Source organism: Mizuhopecten yessoensis, unplaced genomic scaffold (assembly GCF_002113885.1).
Source record: "Mizuhopecten yessoensis strain PY_sf001 unplaced genomic scaffold, ASM211388v2 scaffold9833, whole genome shotgun sequence".
NCBI lineage: Eukaryota > Metazoa > Mollusca > Bivalvia > Pectinida > Pectinidae > Mizuhopecten > Mizuhopecten yessoensis.
This window is the reverse complement of record NW_018408245.1, coordinates 78,725-102,372: the sequence shown is the minus strand read 5'-3', so window position 1 is coordinate 102,372 and position 23,648 is coordinate 78,725. Positions and strand designations below refer to the sequence as shown.

General features: G+C 39.1%; 1 protein-coding gene across 3 annotated transcripts in view; it reads left to right on the top strand.

Annotated features, from left to right (window-relative positions):
• LOC110458807 (integrin beta-PS-like) overlaps nt 1-23,165 on the top strand; it is a 51,393-nt gene extending 28,228 nt beyond the window's left edge. For all 3 annotated transcript variants that reach the window (XM_021510722.1, XM_021510721.1, XM_021510720.1), the window contains 13 exons: nt 117-191; nt 2,610-2,795; nt 3,025-3,101; nt 8,578-8,635; nt 9,120-9,275; nt 10,483-10,628; nt 13,938-14,095; nt 14,418-14,530; nt 17,101-17,199; nt 18,802-18,937; nt 19,254-19,361; nt 20,162-20,328; nt 20,960-23,165. In XM_021510722.1, the coding sequence (XP_021366397.1) occupies nt 117-191; nt 2,610-2,795; nt 3,025-3,101; nt 8,578-8,635; nt 9,120-9,275; nt 10,483-10,628; nt 13,938-14,095; nt 14,418-14,530; nt 17,101-17,199; nt 18,802-18,937; nt 19,254-19,361; nt 20,162-20,328; nt 20,960-21,025 (1,545 nt within the window). In that variant the 3' untranslated portion in view covers nt 21,026-23,165. The remainder of the gene's footprint in view (nt 1-116; nt 192-2,609; nt 2,796-3,024; nt 3,102-8,577; nt 8,636-9,119; nt 9,276-10,482; nt 10,629-13,937; nt 14,096-14,417; nt 14,531-17,100; nt 17,200-18,801; nt 18,938-19,253; nt 19,362-20,161; nt 20,329-20,959) is intronic.
• The last annotated feature ends 483 nt before the right edge of the window (nt 23,166-23,648 follow it).

Sequence of the window (23,648 nt, the reverse complement as noted above, 5' to 3'; positions counted from 1 at the left end):
TATAAACTTAGCTTTTGTAAATTTTTCGTTAATAATTTGATAATTATAATTGTGATATTTTGCCTTATTTGTCTTTGTTTTTTTTTGTTAACGCATTCATATATTTCTGGTCACAGCTCGGAGGCATCGTGAAACCAAACGACGGCAATTGTTACATGAGTGCAAATGAATACACAAAGAGCACAGAGCAGGTAGGTATATCTGTGTACATGTGTTAACTAGTATCAGCCTGGGCCATAGCTGTATTTACCCCAGTCTGTAGGTATATCTGTGAACATGTGTTAACTAGTATCACCCTGGGCCACGGCTGTATTTACCCCAGTCTGTAGGTATATCTGTTTACATGTGTTAACTAGTATCACCCTGGGCCACAGCTGTATTTACCCCAGTCTGTAGGTATATCTGTGAACATGTGTTAACTAGTATCACCCTGGGCCACAGCTGTATTTACCCCAGTCTGTAGGTTTACCTGTGTACATGTGTTAACTAGTATCACCCTGGAATACAGCTGTATTTACCCCAGTCTGTAGGTATATCTGTGTACATGTGTTAATTAGTATCAGCCTGGGCCACAGCTGTATTTACCCCAGTCTGTAGGTATATCTGTGTACATGTGTTAACTAGTATCAGCCTGGGCCACAGCTGTATTTACCCCAGTCTGTAGGTATATCTGTGTACATGTGTTAACTAGTATCAGCCTGGGCCACAGCTGTATTTACCCCAGTCTGTAGGTATATCTGTGTACATGTGTTAACTAGTATCAGCCTGGGCCACAGCTGTATTTACCCCAGTCTGTAGGTATATCTGTGTACATGTGTTAACTAGTATCAGCCTGGGCCACAGCTGTATTTACCCCAGTCTGTAGGTATATCTGTGTACATGTGTTAACTAGTATCAGCCTGGGCCACAGCTGTATTTACCCCAGTCTGTAGGTATATCTGTGTACATGTGTTAACTAGTATCAGCCTGGGCCACAGCTGTATTTACCCCAGTCTGTAGGTATATCTGTGTACATGTGTTAACTAGTATCAGCCTGGGCCACAGCTGTATTTACCCCAGTCTGTAGGTATATCTGTGTACATGTGTTAACTAGTATCAGCCTGGGCCACAGCTGTATTTACCCCAGTCTGTAGGTATATCTGTGTACATGTGTTAACTAGTATCAGCCTGGGCCACAGCTGTATTTACCCCAGTCTGTAGGTATATCTGTGTACATGTGTTAACTAGTATCAGCCTGGGCCACAGCTGTATTTACCCCAGTCTGTAGGTATATCTGTGTACATGTGTTAACTAGTATCAGCCTGGGCCACAGCTGTATTTACCCCAGTCTGTAGGTATATCTGTGTACATGTGTTAACTAGTATCAGCCTGGGCCACAGCTGTATTTACCCCAGTCTGTAGGTATATCTGTGTACATGTGTTAACTAGTATCAGCCTGGGCCACAGCTGTATTTACCCCAGTCTGTAGGTATATCTGTGTACATGTGTTAACTAGTATCAGCCTGGGCCACAGCTGTATTTACCCCAGTCTGTAGGTATATCTGTGTACATGTGTTAACTAGTATCAGCCTGGGCCACAGCTGTATTTACCCCAGTCTGTAGGTATATCTGTGTACATGTGTTAACTAGTATCAGCCTGGGCCACAGCTGTATTTACCCCAGTCTGTAGGTATATCTGTGTACATGTGTTAACTAGTATCAGCCTGGGCCACAGCTGTATTTACCCCAGTCTGTAGGTATATCTGTGTACATGTGTTAACTAGTATCAGCCTGGGCCACAGCTGTATTTACCCCAGTCTGTAGGTATATCTGTGTACATGTGTTAACTAGTATCAGCCTGGGCCACAGCTGTATTTACCCCAGTCTGTAGGTATATCTGTGTACATGTGTTAACTAGTATCAGCCTGGGCCACAGCTGTATTTACCCCAGTCTGTAGGTATATCTGTGTACATGTGTTAACTAGTATCAGCCTGGGCCACAGCTGTATTTACCCCAGTCTGTAGGTATATCTGTGTACATGTGTTAACTAGTATCAGCCTGGGCCACAGCTGTATTTACCCCAGTCTGTAGGTATATCTGTGTACATGTGTTAACTAGTATCAGCCTGGGCCACAGCTGTATTTACCCCAGTCTGTAGGTATATTTGTGTACATGTGTTAACTAGTATCACCCTTGGCCACAGCTGTTTTTACCCCAGTCTGTAGGTAAACTGTATTTAACTAACAATTTACCTAGTATGATTATCTCTCTGTAGGTAAATTGGTTTACCCAGAATTATCACCTGTCTCGGTAAATTGTATTTACCCAGAATGATTACCTGTCTAGATAAATCCTTTTAACCCAGAATGATTACCTGGTCATAGGTTAATTGTATTTACCCTCTAGGATTACCTGGTCATAGGTTAATTGTATTTACCCTCTAGGATTACCTGGTCATAGGTTAATTGTATTTACCCTCCAGGATTACCTGGTCATAGGTTAATTGTATTTACCCTCTAGGATTACCTGGTCATAGGTTAATTGTATTTACCCTCTAGGATTACCTGTTAGCTTTTTATAGGAATGATAATCTGTCATTGGGTAAAATCTCCTCTATTTGCTTCGATAGGATTATCCCTCGGTGAGTCAGATAGCTGCTAACATCAAAGACAAGAACACAAACATCATCTTTGCTGTGACGAAGGACCAGTTCCCCACCTACAAACAGCTAGAGAAGTTTATAGCTGGCTCTGTGACAGGAGAGCTCGCCAACGACTCGTCCAATATAGTAACACTTGTACAGCAGAACTACGACGTAAGTTTATGCATGTAGCACCTTGTGTGTGTATGAAGGTCAGGGTCATTAACAAGCACTGTTTATGTTAAAATGTTATTCCTATATCTCATATGTGAACAAAGTTCAAGGTCACTCAACTACCCTTTATAAATGCAAACGTCTTTGGGGACTGGGTATTTTTTTCCTTTTTATGTTTTACAGGTTTCAATCTTAACTTTAAAATAATTCTACTCGTTTGCTTTGACAGAAAATTACTTCCAAACTGGAACTTACAACAGAGAATGCTGAGGGTCTTGATGTCAAATTCTTCACTAAGTGCACAGGGTAAGTGTCATCTAACGCTGTTTAACTCGAGCATGTAAGTGTCATCTAACCCTGTATAACTCGAGCGTGTAATGTAGATAACCCTGTATACCTCGAGCATGTAATGTAGATATCCCTATATCACTTGAGCATGTAATGTAGATAAGCCTGTATAACTCTAGCATGTAATGTAGATAACCCTTTATAACTCGTGCATGTAATGTAGATAACCCTTTATAACTCGTGCATGTAATGTAGATAACCCTGTATCACTTGAGCATGTAATGTAGATAATCCTGTATAACTCGAGCATGTAATGGAGATAACCCTGTATAACTCGAGCGTGGAATGTAGATAACCCTGTATAACTCTAGCATGTCATGTAGATAACCCTGTATAACTTGAGCATGTAATGTAGATAATCCTGTATAACTCAAGCATGTAATGGAGATAACCCTGTATAACTCGAACATGTTATGTAGATAACCTTGGATAACTCGAACGTGTAATATAGAGAACCCTGTATAACTCTAGCATGTAAGTGTCATCTAACCCTGTATAACTCGAGCGTGTAGTGTAGATAACCCTGTATAACTCAAGCATTTAATGTATATAACCCTGTATAACTTGAGCATGTAATGTAGATAATCCTGTATAACTCGAGCATGTAATGCAGATAACCCTGTATAACTCGAGCATGCAATCTAGATAACCCTGTATAACTCGAGCATGTAATGTAGATAACCCTGTATAACTCGAGCATGTTATGTAGATAACCTTGTATAACTCGAACGTGTAATATAGATAACCCTGTATAACTCTAGCATGTAATGTAGATAACCCTGTATAACTCGAGCATGTAATGTAGATATCCCTGTATAACTCGTGCATGTAATGTAGATATCCCTGTATAACTCGTGCATGTAATGTAGATATCCCTGTATCACTTGAGCATGTAATGTAGATAACCCTGTATAACTCGAGCATGTGAGTGTCATCTAACCCTGTATAACTCGAGCATGTAATGTAGATAACCCTGTATAACTCAAGCATGTATTGTAGATAACCCTGTATAACTCGAGCGTGTAATGTAGATAACCCTGTATATTGAGCATGTAATGTAGATAACCCTGTATAACTCGTGCATGTAATGTAGATAACCCTTTATAACTCGTGCATGTAATGTAGATAACCCTGTATAACCTTAAATTTTTACACGAAATTGTTGGGCGTTTCTTGATGTTCGATATCATCATGTAATAAGTTCATCCTCTGCAATAAAGGAAGGGGATGAGGTTGCAGGATACTGGGTGAACATCTGTATGGGGATAAGATTTATCAGGGCTACAACTCTCATATCTAGTGATACTGGGTAAACATCTGTATGGGGATAAGATTTATCAGGGCTACAACTCTCATATCTAGTGATACTGGGTGAACATCTGTATGGGAATACAATTTTATCAGGGCTACGACTCTCAGATCTAGTGATACTGGGTGAACATCTGTATGGGGAAACAATTTTATCAGGGCTACGACTCTCATATCTAGTGATACTGGGTGAACATCTGTATGGGGAAACAATTTTATCAGGGCTACAACTCTCATATCTAGTGATACTGGGTGAACATCTGTATGGGGATACAATTTTATCAGGGCTACGACTCTCATATCTAGTGATACTGGGTGAACATCTGTATGGGGATACAATTTTATCAGGGCTACGACTCTCATATCTAGTGATACTGGGTGAACATCTGTAGGGGGAAACAATTTTATCAAGGCTACGACTCTCAGATCTAGTGATACTGGGTGAACATCTGTATGGGGATACAATTTTATCAGGGCGACGCCTCTCATATCTAGTGACCATGGGTGAACATCTGTATGGGGTGAACATCTGTATGGGTATACAATTTTATCAGGGCTACAACTCTCAGATCTAGTGATACTGGGATACAATTTTATCAAGGCGACGACTCTCATATCTAGTGACCATGGGTGAACATCTGTATGTGGATACAATTTTATCAGGGCTACAACTCTCAGATCTAGTGATACTGGGTGAACATCTGTATGGGTATACAATTTTATCAGGGCTACAACTCTCAGATCTAGTGATACTGGGTGAACATCTGTATGGGGATACAATTTATCAAGGCTACAACTCCCAGATCTAGTGATGCTGGGTGAACATCTGTATGGGGATACAATTTTATCAGGGCTACGACTCTCATCTGGTGATACTGGGTGAACATCTGTATGTGAATAAGATTTATCAGGGCGACGACTCTTATATCAAGTGATACTGGGTCAACATCTGTATGGGGATACAATTTTATCAAGGCTACAACTCTCAGATCTAGTGATACTAGGTGAACATCTGTATGGGAATAAGATTTATCAGGGCGACGACTCTTATATCTAGTGATACTGGGTGAACATCTGTATGGGGATACAATTTTATCAGGGCGACGACTCTCATATCTAGTGATGCATCCATTTTAATGAAGCTTTGAACATATCTTACCCATCAAGTAAAACTACAGCTAGACTTCAATGTTTCAAACTTTTCGTGACCATCAGGAAAATTTCAAAGCATCGAGACTTCGACTTGGGAATGTTGAATTTCAAGCATCTTTGCGATCCTGTATAAACTGCATAAGACTGAATGTGATTGTCAGCCAAATTTTATTAAAGTGTAACTGCTGTCTCATTTCAACCCTTCTTAGGAAATACAGGCCTTTAATTTAATTATCCATCCGTCGACACAATTCTGTCCATGCTATATATGCTCTTCTAAAATATTATGAAAAATTCCACACATTTTACATAGCCCATAAGGCTTTGCATTTGTTCAATGGACTTTAGGAGAATTATACCGTTTGATTTTCTCAGTGATAGCCTACCAGACTGTTGTCCCTTTTACTACCTCTGGTAGGACTGATGAGTGGATGTGTACCAGCAACGTTGTTTTATCTCCTTTCTATAGAGTTATGGCCCTTTGTCTGTTACTACCTCTGGTAAGACTGATGAGTGGATGTGTACCAGCAATATTGTTCAATCTCCTTTCTATAGAGTTATGGCCTATTGTTTAATCTCCTTTCTTAGAGTTATGGCCCTTTGTAGTGGTTGTGTTCCAGCAATATTGTTTAATCTCCTTTCTTAGAGTTATGGCCCTTTGTAGTGGTTGTGTTCCAGCAATATTGTTTAATCTCCTTTCTATAGAGTTATGGCCCTTTGTCCCTTACTTCCTCTGGTAAGACTGATGAGTGGATGTGTACCAGCAATGTTGTTCAATCTCCTTTCTAAAGAGTTATGGCCCTTTGTCCCTTACTACTTCTGGTAAGACTGATGAGTGGATGTGTACCAGCAATATTGTTTAATCTCCTTTCTTAGAGTTATGGCCCTTTGTAGTGGTTGTGTACCAGCAATATTGTTTAATCTCCTTTCTATAGAGTTATGGCCCTTTGTAGTGGTTGTGTTCCAGCAATATTGTTTAATCTCCTTTCTATAGAGTTATGGCCCTTTGTAGTGGATCTGTACCAGCAATATTGTTCAATCTCCTTTCTATAGAGTTATGTCCCTTTGTCTGTTACTACCTCTGGTAAGACTGATGAGTGGATGTGTACCAGCAATGTTGTTTATCTCCTTTCTATAGAGTTACGGCCCTTTGTCCCTCACTACCTCTGGTAAGACTGATGAGTGGATGTGTACCAGCAATGTTGTTTTATCTCCTTTCTATAGAGTTATGGCCCTTTGTAGTGGTTGTGTACCAGCAATTTTGTTTAATCTCCTTTCTATAGAGTTATGGCCCTTTGTCTCTTACTACCTCTGGTAAGACTGATGAGTGGATGTGTACCTGCAATGTTGTTTTATCTCCTTTCTATAGAGTTATGGCCCTTTCTAGTGGTTGTGTACCAGCAATTTTGTTTAATCTCCTTTCTATAGAGTTATGCCCTTTGTCTCTTACTACCTCTGGTAAGACTGATGAGTGGATGTGTACCTGCAATGTTGTTTTATCTCCTTTCTATAGAGTTATGGCCCTTTGTCCCTTACTACCTCTGGTAAGACTGATGAGTGGATGTGTACCAGCAATGTTGTTCAATCTCCTTTCTATAGAGTTATGTCCCTTTGTCTGTTACTTCCTCTGGTCTGGTAAGACTGATGAGTGGATGTGTACCAGCAATGTTGTTCGATCTCCTTTCTATAGAGTTATGTCCCTTTGTCTGTTTCTTCCTCTGGTCTGGTAAGACTGATGAGGGGATGTGTACCAGCAATGTTGTTCAATCTCCTTTCTATAGAGTTATGGCCCTTTGTCTGTTAGACTGTTACTACCTCTGGTAAGACTGATGAGTGGAATGGTACCAGCAATGTTGTTTAATCGCCTTTCTATAGAGTTATGGCCCTTTGTCTGTTAGACTGTTACTACCTCTGGTAAGACTGATGAGTGGATGTGTACCAGCAATGTTGTTTTATCTCTTTTCTATAGAGTTAACGCCCTTTGTAGTGGATGTGTACCAGCAATGTTGTTCAATCTCCTTTCTATAGAGTTATGGCCCTTTGTCTCTTACTACCTCTGGTAAGACTGATGAGTGGATGTGTACCAGCAATGTTGCTCAATCTCCTTTCTAAAGAGTTATGGCCCTTTGTCCCTAACTACTTCTGGTAAGACTTATGAGTGGATGTGTACCAGCAATATTGTTTAATCTCCTTTCTATAGAGTTATGGCCCTTTGTAGTAATTGTGTACCAGCAATATTGTTTAATCTCCTTTCTATAGAGTTATGGCCCTTTGTAGTGGATGTGTACCAGCAATATTGTTCAATCTCCTTTCTATAGAGTTATGGCTCTCTGTAGTGGATGTGTACCAGCAATGTTGTTCAATCTCCTTTCTATAGAGTTATGGCCCTTTGTCCCTTACTACTTCTGGTAAGACTGATGAGTGGATGTGTACCAGCAATATTGTTTAATCTCCTTTCTATAGAGTTATGGCCCTTTGTAGTGGTTGTGTACCAGCAATATTGATTAATCTCCTTTCTATAGAGTTATGGCCCTTTGTAGTGGATGTGTACCAGCAATATTGTTCAATCTCCTTTCTATAGAGTTATGGCCCTTTGTCCCTTACTACCTCTGGTAAGACTGATGAGTGGATGTGTACCAGCAATGTTGTTTTATCTCCTTTCTATAGAGTTATGGCCCTTTGTAGTGGATGTGTACCAGCAATGTTGTTCAATCTCCTTTTTATAGAGTTATGTCCCTTTGTCTGTTACTACCTCTGGTAAGACTGATGAGTGGATGTGTACCAGCAATGTTATTTTATCTCTTTTCTATAGAGTTATGGCCCTTTGTAGTGGATGTGTACCAGCAATGTTGTTTAATCTCCTTTCTATAGAGTTATGGCCCTTTGTATTCAATTAAATTTTCCATTTGTGTAATTTATGTTCATGTGGTTCTAATAAGCATCCAATAATTAATACTTTATATCTTTGTTTCAGAAATGAAACTATGGAGACAAATATTTGCCAGAACCTAGTGATAGGAGATGAATCTACGGTATGTATATAAGGGGTCGGTGATGGAGGTGTTACCATGGTAACTAGCACTTGGTAATCATAGAATGTTTCACCATCGCAAAACACTCATGTACTTTTAGCTTCGTAAAAAAACAACTGAATCATTATTAAAAAAAATACTCAAGGCAAGCACAGTCTGACTCATTGTTTAAGGAACAATGAAGAGAAAACACAATCTTAATTAATGAAAATACATTTAGGGGACCATCTATTTTATAATAAATTTTGTGTACTGAAATTTCTTCCCTGAAACTAAATATTGACCTCTTATTTTGCACTTATTTATTTATTTTTTATCTTATCCCTAGTATATCAACGTAAACTTTTTCAGTTACACGTCATCCATAAATTAAAATACAAAATGTATGACAATATTAAAACAATATATCCTAGTTGTTTGTTTGTAGTGGGGCTACGTACATTTGAGATAAACCGTGTTTTCTATGACCTCATTCTGTTGACAGGTGACGTTTGATGTCATTATTGAGGCGACCTCCTGTCCTGCCGACGAGACCAAGTTCTCCAAGACGTTTTCTATCAAACCTGTTGGTCTTCCTGACAAGCTTGAAGTCCACGTGGATCTTATCTGTCAGTGTGACTGTGAGAAACCCGAGTTTGCTGTGAGTATACTTCCTCGTCACAAGGCCCGGTAGACAGATAAAGAAGGTTATAACAAATACAAGGGAACCAGCGTAGTCCGTTCATCATGAGAGTAGTTTTTAACACACGAATAATATTATAGTTCCGTTTCTATTGTATTGTGGTTCCAATGTTTCTGGTGAAACCATTTTGATGATAGGCATGTTTCATTCAGACTGAGAGACTTGCTCAACTCACTTCTGCATACTTACCTGTATGCAAACATGAATTGTTTTCAGAAATTGATCATTATACAAATAAAAAATGTTGCTCCCTTAGGGAGCACTTCGTTAATAAACCTCTCCATAGTTGCATGAGCAGCTATAAAAATACACTGATGTATGAGATCTAGTGGCGAGACAATGGCCGCGTTCATTTATCGCGATCCAAATGGTTGAACTGGTTGGACCAGAATTGTTCGTTTATGAAATAAGGTTGGACCTAGTAATCTGAGGGTGCTCTCAGGGGAGCATGACACAGTCTTGCAAGGCCTCCATAAACATTTGCAGGTCCACCAGAATTTATACCCGAAAATGTTACTTTAAAAAAACCCGGACGTACCGGTTGTTAAGCATAAACGAACAGGCCCTAAGAGAAATAACACTTACATACCGAGCATACACCTTGTAGTTTGTTTGTAGTGTGACTTGGATATCATGCTGATATGCTGGGTGTAGCAGAGTATACTATGATACATGTACAAGGTGTTGACTGAGTATAACACACCTGTCAGAGTATAACACACTGGAGTATTACACACCTGTCAGAGAATAACACACCTGTCAGAGTATAACACACTGTAGTATAACACACCTGTCAGAGTATAACACACTGTAGTATAACACACCTGTCAGAGTACAACACACTGTAGTATAACACACCTGTCAGAGTATAACACACTGTAGTATAACACATCTGTCAGAGTATAACACACCTGTCAGAGTATAACACACCTGTCAGAGTATAACACACCTGTCAGAGTATAACACACCTGTCAGAGTATAACACACCTTATTATATCACACCTTATAACACACTGTAGTATATCACACCTTATAACACACTGTAGTATATCACACCTTATAACACACTGTAGTATAACACACCATAGTATTGCACACGTTAGTATAGCACACCTTATAACACACCTTAGTTTAGTTTAAATTAAGACAAAGTTTTACATTTCAGGACAAGAATCAGAACAGCGATAAGTGTAGTGGGAAGGGCACACACATGTGTGGTATGTGTGTATGTAACCAAGGATTCTACGGCCGTACCTGTAACTGTGATGCTGGTAACGCTACGTCTGAAGAGATCCAGTCACAGTGTATGAAGTAAGTGTCGTAATCCCCCACTCACTTCGAGTAACACTGTATGAAGTAAGTGTCGTAATCCCCTACTCACTTCCAGTCACAGTGTATGAAGTAAGTGTCGTAATCCCCCACTCACTTCCAGTCACAGTGTATGAAGTAAGTGTCGTAATCCCCTACTCACTTCCAGTCACAGTCTATGAAGTAAGTGTCGTAATCCCACAATCACTTCCAGTCACAGTGTATAGAGTAAGTGTCGTAATCCCCCAATCACTTCCAGTCACAGTGTATAAATTAAGCGTCGTAATCACTCAATCACTTCCAGTCTCAGTGTATAAAGTAAGTATCGTAATCCCCCAATCATTTCCAGCCACAGGGTATAAATTAAGTGTCGTAATCCCCCAATCACTTCCTGTCACAGTGTATAAAGTAAGTGTCGCAATCCCCCAATCACTTCCAGTCACAGTGTATAGAGTAAGTGTCGTAATCCCCCAATCGCTTCCAGTCACAGTGTATAAAGTAAGTATCGTAATCACTCAATCACTTCCTGTCACAGTTTATAAAGTAAGTATCGTAATCACTCAATCACTTCCAGTCACAGTGTATAAAGTAAGTATCGTAATCACTCAATCACTTCCTGTCACAGTTTATAAAGTAAGTATCGTAATCACTCAATCACTTCCAGTCACAGTGTATAAAGTAAGTGTCGTAATCCCCCAATCACTTCCAGTCACAGTGTATAAAGTAAGTGTCGTAATCCCCCAATCACTTCCAGTCACAGTGTATAAAGTAAGTGTCGTAATCCCCCAATCACTTCCAGTCACAGTGTATAAAGTAAGTGTCGTAATCCCCCAATCACTTCCAGTCACAGTGTATAAAGTAAGTGTCGTAATCCCCCAATCACTTCCAGTCACAGTGTATAAAGTAAGTGTCGTAATCCCCCAATCACTTCCAGTCACAGTGTATAAAGTAAGTGTCGTAATCCCCCAATCACTTCCAGTCACAGTGTATAAAGTAAGTGTCGTAATCCCCCAATCACTTCCAGTCACAGTGTATAAAGTAAGTGTCGTAATCCCCCAATCACTTCCAGTCACAGTGTATAAAGTAAGTGTCGTAATCCCCCAATCACTTCCAGTCACAGTGTATAAAGTAAGTGTCGTAATCCCCCAATCACTTCCAGTCACAGTGTATAAAGTAAGTGTCGTAATCCCCCAATCACTTCCAGTCACAGTGTATAAAGTAAGTGTCGTAATCCCCCAATCACTTCCAGTCACAGTGTATAAAGTAAGTGTCGTAATCCCCCAATCACTTCCAGTCACAGTGTATAAAGTAAGTGTCGTAATCCCCCAATCACTTCCAGTCACAGTGTATAAAGTAAGTGTCGTAATCCCCCAATCACTTCCAGTCACAGTGTATAAAGTAAGTGTCGTAATCCCCCAATCACTTCCAGTCACAGTGTATAAAGTAAGTGTCGTAATCCCCCAATCACTTCCAGTCACAGTGTATAAAGTAAGTGTCGTAATCCCCCAATCACTTCCAGTCACAGTGTATAAAGTAAGTGTCGTAATCCCCCAATCACTTCCAGTCACAGTGTATAAAGTAAGTGTCGTAATCCCCCAATCACTTCCAGTCACAGTGTATAAAGTAAGTGTCGTAATCCCCCAATCACTTCCAGTCACAGTGTATAAAGTAAGTGTCGTAATCCCCCAATCACTTCCAGTCACAGTGTATAAAGTAAGTGTCGTAATCCCCCAATCACTTCCAGTCACAGTGTATAAAGTAAGTGTCGTAATCCCCCAATCACTTCCAGTCACAGTGTATAAAGTAAGTGTCGTAATCCCCCAATCACTTCCAGTCACAGTGTATAAAGTAAGTGTCGTAATCCCCCAATCACTTCCAGTCACAGTGTATAAAGTAAGTGTCGTAATCCCCCAATCACTTCCAGTCACAGTGTATAAAGTAAGTGTCGTAATCCCCCAATCACTTCCAGTCACAGTGTATAAAGTAAGTGTCGTAATCCCCCAATCACTTCCAGTCACAGTGTATAAAGTAAGTGTCGTAATCCCCCAATCACTTCCAGTCACAGTGTATAAAGTAAGTGTCGTAATCCCCCAATCACTTCCAGTCACAGTGTATAAAGTAAGTGTCGTAATCCCCCAATCACTTCCAGTCACAGTGTATAAAGTAAGTGTCGTAATCCCCCAATCACTTCCAGTCACAGTGTATAAAGTAAGTGTCGTAATCCCCCAATCACTTCCAGTCACAGTGTATAAAGTAAGTGTCGTAATCCCCCAATCACTTCCAGTCACAGTGTATAAAGTAAGTGTCGTAATCCCCCAATCACTTCCAGTCACAGTGTATAAAGTAAGTGTCGTAATCCCCCAATCACTTCCAGTCACAGTGTATAAAGTAAGTGTCGTAATCCCCCAATCACTTCCAGTCACAGTGTATAAAGTAAGTGTCGTAATCCCCCAATCACTTCCAGTCACAGTGTATAAAGTAAGTGTCGTAATCCCCCAATCACTTCCAGTCACAGTGTATAAAGTAAGTGTCGTAATCCCCCAATCACTTCCAGTCACAGTGTATAAAGTAAGTGTCGTAATCCCCCAATCACTTCCAGTCACAGTGTATAAAGTAAGTGTCGTAATCCCCCAATCACTTCCAGTCACAGTGTATAAAGTAAGTGTCGTAATCCCCCAATCACTTCCAGTCACAGTGTATAAAGTAAGTGTCGTAATCCCCCAATCACTTCCAGTCACAGTGTATAAAGTAAGTGTCGTAATCCCCCAATCACTTCCAGTCACAGTGTATAAAGTAAGTGTCGTAATCCCCCAATCACTTCCAGTCACAGTGTATAAAGTAAGTGTCGTAATCCCCCAATCACTTCCAGTCACAGTGTATAAAGTAAGTGTCGTAATCCCCCAATCACTTCCAGTCACAGTGTATAAAGTAAGTATCGTAATCCCCCAATCACTTCCAGTCACAGTGTATAAAGTAAGTGTCGTAATCACTCAATCATTTCCTGTCACAGTGTATGAAAACAAGGATGTGGTTAGTTAGAATAGGTTTGTTTTCAAGAGGATTTTTTTATGCCTAAATATGTCTGTGTAACATTCTTAAAAAGTTGAATTTCCCCTGTTAGTGTACACGTACATATCTCTTTCCCATAAAAACAACACTATGTCTAGTGATACATTGTCCGCAGTGACTTAGTTTTCTCTTGTCAGTATAAGTTCGAGTTATCCTGTTTCGTAAAAAAAGTAGCACTAGTTCTGTGTGCTGTGACAGAATTGTCCCTCCCAGTATTCTAAATCTGTAGTTTTTTCCTCACAGAAACAACACGAACCTTGTGTGCAGTAATCGTGGCGAGTGTGTGTGTGGTAAGTGTGAGTGTTCGGCCCGTAGTCAGAACTCGGCCCAGAAGTACAGCGGTGAACATTGTGAGTGTGACGACTACTCCTGCCCCTACTCCGGAGGAAACCTTTGTGGAGGTAGGTAACCCTGTCAGCATTTACATGTCGGACTTTAATTAGATCGGTCTATATATAGATAGTCTTTAAACCGTCTGATGAATTGGTTCTGTATCGCTGAAGAGACCAGTGATAAGTTGTATGAGGCCAAGTGTCTGATGAAAATCGATAATTTAAGAAGGTGCTTCATTTCTAAGGAAATATGGGTTAAAAAAATAATGTAAACGACTTCTGTTTACAATTCAATGCGATAGACACTTTGTAACTACTGTATTTTGATAGAGCTGTGTTTATAGTCACGGCTTTAGATTTCGCTTGACCTGGTTCTATATTTGACTTGCAGGCTCTGACAAGGGCACATGTAAATGCGGTAACTGTGGGTGTAATGAAGACTGGTCAGGTCCCGACTGTTCTTGCTCGAAAGCCAACGACTCGTGTATAACTACCAACGGAGACGTAGGTCCTATTACATGTCAATTGACTGTGCAAATTTGGTCAATTCATAAACTTTACATGTCAATTCAAAGTTCAAACTTAATATCTCAATTCACAATTCATACTTTATATGTCAATTCACAATTCAAACTTTAAATGTCAATTCATACTTTATATGTCAATTCACAATTCATACTTTATATGTCAATTCATACTTTATATGTCAATTCATACTTTATATGTCAATTCACAATTCATACTTTACATGTCAATTCATACTTTATATGTCAATTCACAATTCATACTTTATATGTCAATTCACAGTTGAAACTTGCATGTTTATGTATAATTCAAACTTAATGTGTCTAGTTACAGTTCAGATTTTATATATGACTATTATTCAAACTGTGAATGCATATGTCACTATGAAAAGTTTAAGGAGTTTCCACCCTTCGTAATACACATGTTTTTAGGTCACCTGAGCTTTAGCTCAAGTGACCTATTGCTATCCGTTTTCGTCCGTCGTCGTCCGTCGTCCGTCGTCCGTCGTCCGTTAACATTTTACATTTCAAACTTAAAGTCAAGTTCTGCTGGGCCGATTGAACTGAAAGTTGATAGGAATGATCGCCTCATGGTCCTGACAAAGTGTTGTTATTTTTCGGGTCGATCAGAAATCCAATATGGCCGCCACGGCCGCCATTTTGAAAACCTATTTCAAACTTAAAGTCAAGTTCTGCTGGACCGATTGAACTGAAAGTTGGTAGGAATGATCGCCTCATGGTCCTGACAAAGTGTTGTTATTTTTCGGGTCGATCAGAAATCCAATATGGCCGCCACGGCCGCCATTTTGAAAACCTATTTCAAACTTAAAGTCAAGTTCTGCTGGACCGATTGAACTGAAAGTTGGTAGGAATGATCGCCTCATGGTCCTGACAAAGTGTTGTTATTTTTCGGGTCGATCAGAAATCCAATATGGCCACCACGGCTGCCATTTTGGAAAACTATTTCAAACTTAAAGTAAAGATCTACTTGGCCGATTGAACTGAAACTTTGTAGGAATGATCGAATCATGGTCCTGACAAAGTGTTGTTATTTTTCGGGTCAATCAGAAATACAATTTGGCTGCCATGGCCGCTATTTTGCTACTAAGTTCTAATAGGCCGATCTCACTTAAAATTGGTCTAGGAATGATCAGCTCATGGTCCTGACAAAGTTAAGTTAACATTATACTATTTTTTACTCAAATTGGTACATATTTCAACAACAAAAATAAATACTATAGACTCAGGTGACCGTTAAGGCCCATGGGCCTCTTGTTCTTTTCGTATTTTCGTGTCGTCATTTCCGTATTGTGTATCGGGCATTCCATTACCGTGGTGTAAATTATAGTAACACCGGGTAAACAATAGTACACGTGCGTGACGATGATATGTCAACACCAGATATCGAGACTTAACTTGGAAATGTGTAATATGATACAAAGACATTAATTAACTCACGGGCAAACATTGACATATATGATCAGACAACTTCCAAGAAGGTCGTATATGAGGCGCATGGAATGCAGACTGATGTGTTTTGTTTACCGACCTCACCTGTACGTATCACATGCTAACAGTAGTTCACAAGCTCTTGGTCGCTACGACTTTTGTTGTCGAGCGAGTTACGCTCTGTCAGATAAATCGGTTCACAAATGCAATTACAATAACTCTGTTAAAAAGTGGTTTGTAAAATATCAAGATCCCTATAAAATGCAAGTGCATGTGCGTGCACGTAATAATGGCATACCATGTGATAGCCTATGGTTACATATGTACCTGACATGTTAATATACCATGCGTAAGCAGGCTATGGAATGATGTCCAAAGTGTACATGATTGAGAGTAATTTTGTTCCATAAAAGAACAGTAAATTGACAATTAAATCTTGTAATTTAAATTACTTCCGTCGTTTTTTGGTATGGTAAGGAAAATAAGTGTCATTGTATAAATTCTATCCCTCTGCAAAAAGTTCCGTTTTTTTTCAAGGTAGACAACTCTCATCAGGATCAAAATTATTGTAAAATGTAAAATAAATTAATTATAAAGACTTTGTGTGCATTTGGTTCAATTTTTCAGTCTTTTTGTATGAAACTATGTGTCCTGTTTACTTTTAGCTTGTATTTAGTAACTGTTATCCATACAATTTCAATAAAAAACACTTTTTGTAACATGTTGTAGATATTTTATGATAAATAACATATTTGTAGGGTTGATTAGCAATGTTTCTTTTCATTATTTTATTGTTGTTATAGTTTTGAACAATGCCAGACGCTCAAAAAATGTAAAAGTGTTGAATTTGACAAAAATTCAATATTTCGGTATTTTTTACCAAAAAATCCCCAGTTTATCGGAATGCTTAGATTTTCATAAAACCATCTCTACATAGTGACATAACCATTATGTGAAACTTTCATTGAATTATGCTGGCTAATTGCGAAAGGGTGGAGCCTCCTTAAATGTCAATTCACCATTCAATCTTTATATGCGAATCCAAAATCACACGTTACCTCACAGCTCACATCAGTTTGTATGATTAATGATGTTTTGCAGACATCCAGTATATGTAATGGTCAAGGAACGTGTCAGTGCAACAAGTGTGTTTGTGATCCAACGTCGGCCTTCAGGGGACCCAAGTGTTTGGACTGTAAGGTAAGTGTGAGTCCCAATGTCGGCCTTCAGGGGACCCAAGTGTTTGGACTGGAAGTAAGGTAAGTGTGAGTCCCAACGTCGGCCATCAGGGGACCAAAGTGTTTGGACTGGAAGTAAGGTAAGTGTGAGTCCCAACGTCGGCCATCAGGGTACCAAAGTGTTTGGACTGGAAGGTAAGTGTGAGTCCCAACGCCGGCCTTCAGGTGACCAAAGTGTTTGGAATGGAAGTAAGGTAAGTGTTAGACCCAACGTCGGCCTTCAGGGGACCCAAGGGTTTGGACTGTAAGGTAAGTGTAGTCCCAACGTCGGCCTTCAGGGGACCCAAGTGTTTGGACTGTAAGGTAAGTGTGAGTCCCAACGCCGGCCTTCAGGGGACCAAAGTGTTTGGAATGGAAGTAAGGTAAGTGTTAGACCCAACGTCGGCCTTCAGGGGACCCAAGTGTTTGGACTGTAAGGTAAGTGTGAGTCCCAATGCTGGCCTTCAGGGGACCCAAGTGTTTGGACTGTAAGGTAAGTGTGAGTCCCAACGCCAGCCATCAGGGGACCCAAGTGTTTGGACTGTAAGTAAGGTAAGTGTGTTTGTGATCCAACGTCGGCCTTCAGGGGACCCAAGTGTTTGGTCTGTAAGGTAAGTGTGAGTCCCAACGCCAGCCTTCAGGGGACCCAAGCGTTTGGACTGTAAGTAAGGTAAGTGTGTGTGTGATCCAACGTCGGCCTTCAGGGGACCCAAGTGTTTGGACTGTAAGGAAAGTGTGAGTCCCAACGCCAGCCATCAGGGGACCCAAGTGTTTGGTCTGTAAGGTAAGTGTGAGTCCCAACGCTGGCCTTCAGGGGACCCAAGTGTTTGGAATGTAAGGTAAGTGTGAGTCCCAACGCCAGCCATCAGGGGACCCAAGTGTTTGGTCTGTAAGGTAAGTGTGAGTCCCAACGCCAGCCATCAGGGGACCCAAGTGTTTGGTCTGTAAGGTAAGTGTGAGTCCCAACGCCGGCCTTCGGGGGACCCAAGTGTATGGACTGTAACTTAGGTAAGTGAGCGTCCCAACGCCGGCCTTCAGGGGACCCAAGGGTTTGAACTGTAAGGTAAGTGTGAGTCCCAACGTCGGCCTTCAGGGGACCCAAGTGTTTGGTCTGTAAGGTAAGTGTGAGTCCCAACGCTGGCCTTCAGGGGACCCAAGTGTTTGGATTGTAAGGTAAGTGTGAGTCCCAACGCCAGCCATCAGGGGACCCAAGGGTTTGGACTGTAAGTAAGGTAAGTGTGAGTCCCAACGCCGGCCTTCAGGGGACCCAAGTGTACGAACTGAAATGTAAGTGTTTGACCAGACATTTGGATTTGGGGAGGGGGATTCAAGTTATTGTTTGTCTGGTGTTTATAGAGAATATTTGAGCATGTTAAATACACAAACAGTACTATGTACTGTATAATTAAGTAAGATATTACTTGGAAATCTATTCAACATCACAGGACTATAAGTCCGTCCTACAGATCTTTCAAACCTAATCATCTTGAATGTGTTTTTCATTAAAAAATGCAATCTCTCAAAATGTTGCATGGGACAGTGTAAAGGGAGACGATTCATGCATTTTGTGTTGACTTTGTTGTAGACGTGTCAGGAGGTTTGTCAGAAGAACAAGGCTTGTGTTCAGTGTGTCGTCCACGAGACAGGACTCAAGAGTCAGACCGAATGTGACAGAGATTGTCGCAAACCTGGCTTCATCACCAAAGTCCCCGAACTTGATGGTATGCCTGGTCGTTTACTGGAATGAAATTTATTTTCACTCGGTTACTAAGTATACATGTACATCATGTCAGTTTACTCAGATGTATGAGAACTGACCTATCATTGTTCAGTTTTATTTTGTTACCTAAAATTGCAAAAATAAAAAAATAAAATACTGCTCGGGTCGAAGGAATGTCACATATTGGGTCTAGTGCCCTACTTTGTAAAAAAAAGTCAGGCAATTATATATTGCAACTCTGCTTCTATATACACTGTTGCAGCGATATACTATTCCTTTTGCCAAGTAAATGTATATGATTGGTTTTGTGTTGACAGGTGAAAAGAACAGCTGTGAGTTTAAGGATGAAGACGACTGCATCTTCTTTTTCTCTTACGACTACGGACCAAACAACGAGCTCAAGATCAAAGCACAGGAAACAAAAGGTAAGATAGGTCGCCTCAATCGAAATCGATACACAGTCATAGTGGTTTAACCCATTACCCCTGAAATTTCATAAAGAACTATTCCAACCTTTGTATTGGACGAGTTAAATGTGTCTTCAGGGGTGAATGAGTTAATGATTAATTAACAATATACCGGTAGTAAAGTATTGGTCTTACTAGATCTACACTCTGACTACATACTTCATAACTCTCCCAAACTTCCATGGTGTCTCACGGATATTTCTGTTGGGGTAAATATACTGATTTCTCCCGCTTTTTAGCAATTTCTGAAATACGTGATTCCCACACAGGCCCCCAGTGTAGCACTAACATTTGGCCATTTCCTAGCACTTCTAGCACTGGCAGTGTGGCCCGGGCTGAATTAGGTACACAAAGGTTTCTTATTTTAATACTTCAAGAAACATATATCAAAGTACTGTTTACATGATATATATACTGTTATGTTTTGTAAGGAGAGGGCTGTTATAGGCTATGCCTGTTGCCCAATTCTTTTTGTACAAAAGATCAGTACAATAAAATATTCTGAAATGAAATGAAAATGAGGTTTGAAGATTCCGCCAATTAGCTTTGTCATGTGACTGGGGGAATCGAGGCATTTGTTTATTCCTGTCTAAATGGATTGAGAAAGAGTTTATGTACGTCACACTGCAACAAATATAGAGATTTTGGAAATGTTGTTCATACACTTTCCTTCCAATTTGAGTTCCAGAATGTTGATACGTGTGTTACAGGTGCTATAGTTAAGGTTTAGACTAAATTGTTATACCTCTTCGTTACAGAATGCCCTAAACAGGTGAATGTGTTGGCCATCGTGTTGGGAGTAATCGGAGGAATCGTGGCCGTGGGTCTGGCTATCTTGCTTGTATGGAAACTTGTTACCACAATCAGTGACAAGAGGGAACTTGCAAGATTTGAGAAAGAGACGCAGGACGCCAAATGGGACACTGTAAGTAATGACGTCTTAATAGCTCTCCATCCCCTACTTCAATAAAACACTTCTTAACGCTCCTGGCCATAGGAGAAAACTTAACGATACAATAACACCTGTCCTAACTAAAATCAAGGGACGGAATTGTTTGATCAGAAAAATCAAATTGCTGTGTATCTTGGACCCTAGGTAACTAGTGGAGATATTTTGTCTCTTGGGAAAGGTTAAATGTTTGCTGCCCAAAAATAACTCTTTGCCAGCAGAGAATATACCCGTTTTCTGGTAATAGTATAATTACCAAACAAATTCTGAGGCGTTGGGATATTAATTCCGACATTTAAGTCATATTTTTATGGAATTAATATATAACTCTTTAGCAGTACATTTGTGTCATATTTCCTTTATCAACGATCCCTGGTATATACTTTGCAGACAGTATTGATATTCTTTAAAAATTATCAAAAATATATAGAATTGAACTAACAACAAAATGAATAGTTCCGATTTATAAAATACTGCTATTTTTTTTGTGACACATTCGTGCTTTGATTTAACTTGGAGCAAATGAATAGTTCTGATCTGTAAAATACTGCTAGTTTTTTTGTGACACATTCGTGCTTTGATTTAACTTATTCTGTTTTATTTTCAGGGTGAGAACCCCATCTACAGACAGGCCACTTCCACATTCAAGAACCCAACCTATGCAGGAAAGTAGAGCCAGTGTCTACCTGATTCAGATAGTTCTACAAATTTCCAAGATATTAACTGTCAATTCCATACAATTCATACCACAAGAAGTAGCAAGAGAACAAGACAAGAATGAGTATGGAAGGGAGATAATCGGAGTATAAACGGGAGAGAACAAACATGAGTGTGTAAGGGAGATAATATGGTAAGATGAGTATAAAAGGGAGGTAATAACATTGAGTATGTAAGGGAGGTAATAGGACACGCCGAGCGTGTGAGGGAGATAACTAGATCTTCTAGCGGGAGGGAGAAAAGCAATTGTCACAAGAAACAATTCCCATATAAAGTTGTTTTCACCAAAATGTGAATACCTGTTTTTTTGGGGTAAAGTAAAAAAAAAGGTTACATGACATGTAGAAAGGTTGTTCACAAATCTTATATTGGAATCTTTTATGCAATTAGCATTTGAATTAAGCCATTTTATTCAATGTTTTTTTATGTTTTTCTTTTTTATATCAAGTCAGTGACAATGATAGAGAGATGAAGATATAAACATTTTTTATTGGGGAAATGTGTGTTTTGAGATTTTGTTTTCGTGTTGTAACAATTAAAAACGGTTGAAAAGTCGAGTAACTTAGATAAAGAAATGATGTTTTTTCTTTTGTCTTTATGTTTGCCCTTTAATTGATGTACATCTGATCTATTATTTATCCAACTCTAAACCAAGCCACAGGCCTTTTAATGTCAAAGGTTGATTAAAATAGGTAGTTAAATAGATGTAGTGTTTAGTAAATAAATCATAAGCTAGAGTTTAGGGTAAATAATTAAAACATTTAGTAGGTCAGTTATCAAGGTTAAAGTAGGTAGAATTGTAGCATTTAGTTACTAAAGCAATAGTTAGGTCAAGGTTAAGTTAGGTAAATAGTAATAAGATAGTTAGGTCAAGGTCAAGTTAGATCAATAGTAATAAGATAGTTAGGTCAAGGTTAAGTTAGATAAATAGTTATAAGATTAGTTAGGTCAAGGTCAAGTTAGATCAATAGTATAAGTGAGTTCAAGGTTAACTTTATTACTAAGTAAAACTTCAGCTAGTTCTATGTAAGACAAGGGGTACACTACTGGAATTATTTCCAAAATCCCAATTAGGGCTTACACAGAGTTGAGAACTTCATATGAGCTGATGTAAGGACAGTGGTTCGCTAAGTTTTTTGCTTATCACTGGAAAGAATAGAAGCCTAGAATTAGCTAGTCAAGAAATGCTTGGGCGTGCTATTGAATAGCATCAGTAGATAAATATTTATAGGGCGAAATCCATGCAAAGGAAAATAATTCATAAAACAAGCTTTGTTTTATTTATCTTTAATAATATCAACATTTTCTGTCACCTATTTTTAAAACCTGCTGATAGATGTTGCTCATTGCTGGACAGTGCATCGTTTTACACGTCTGTAATCACGGATTTTATGCAATGATTTTTAAGATTGTTTGCTGTAAACAGGAAGTGCCATTATGTGTAATATAGATGTGTACAGATTGTTGTAAATTTAATGGAGGTCATCATTTTTAAATGCCTCAGCTAGGGATGAAACCCGGGACCATTCTCGGGGACATTGAAAAATAATGACCTCTGTTACGTAAAAATCACCAATTACCCTACAAACATTGATGCTGTCAAGTTGATATTTTCTGTTATGTATATAACCAGAATATTGAATTCAGGAGCTGGTTTGCAATCAATTTTGTATTTCAAATTTACATTTTCAATTGACGTTGACTCCGTGAAAATTGTATTTTTCACTAGCGTTCTTGCTTGATGATTTCGTAAATGTATTTTGTCAGAGACCACCAGCCAACTTCAATAGAATGGCTGATATTGTTGTTGAGTTTATATAAGAGGAGTTGAATGTGCATTTGGTTGCTTGCATGACCTGAGTAAAGGAGGGAGCCCCTATTAAATTGTATGTGTCTAGCTGTTCATTTGATTTACACAAGGCTCATTTCCCTCGGGCTTTGCAAGTACCCAGACAAAAACAATCAATCGCTAAGTTTGGATTAATTCATACACTAATTGTGATTTCAGACCATTTTTTGAAAATAATTTTGAATTCCTGGTGAAAATCATCAAAGTTGAAGACCACTGTACATAAAAGTTGTGTAAAAAAATAAAAGGAAAACTGTTGTAATTAGTTGTATATAGCAAGAATATAGTTTATTGATATCTGCATTAAATTTATATAAAAGCTTCATTTTAAGTTATAACTCGTGTATGTTCAGTTTCACAGATTCCATCATGCGGTAATTTTGAAGCTTTTTGACAGCTCAGGTTTTTTGCTCATTAGGACTAAAAGTATAAACAAGATTAGGAATTACAGTGTTTTAACACCGAGTTAAAAAGTAATTTACCTTTTGACAACAAACATTATAGCTGCTTTAAAATAAGCTTCGTATTAATTCAGTAATTGCATACAAATCATGTTTTTTAATGTTAATAAGGTATTTTCATTTAATTATTTGAAATAAAGGATGTAGTTTGATTTTGAAGATTGACATAACCGGTATTTTGTGTAATTTAGTAGATGGCAGAGTGAGCTGTGAGATGAGTTTAGGTTTTATACCCCGTATCTATTGTGTATGTTGTAAACGTTATATTT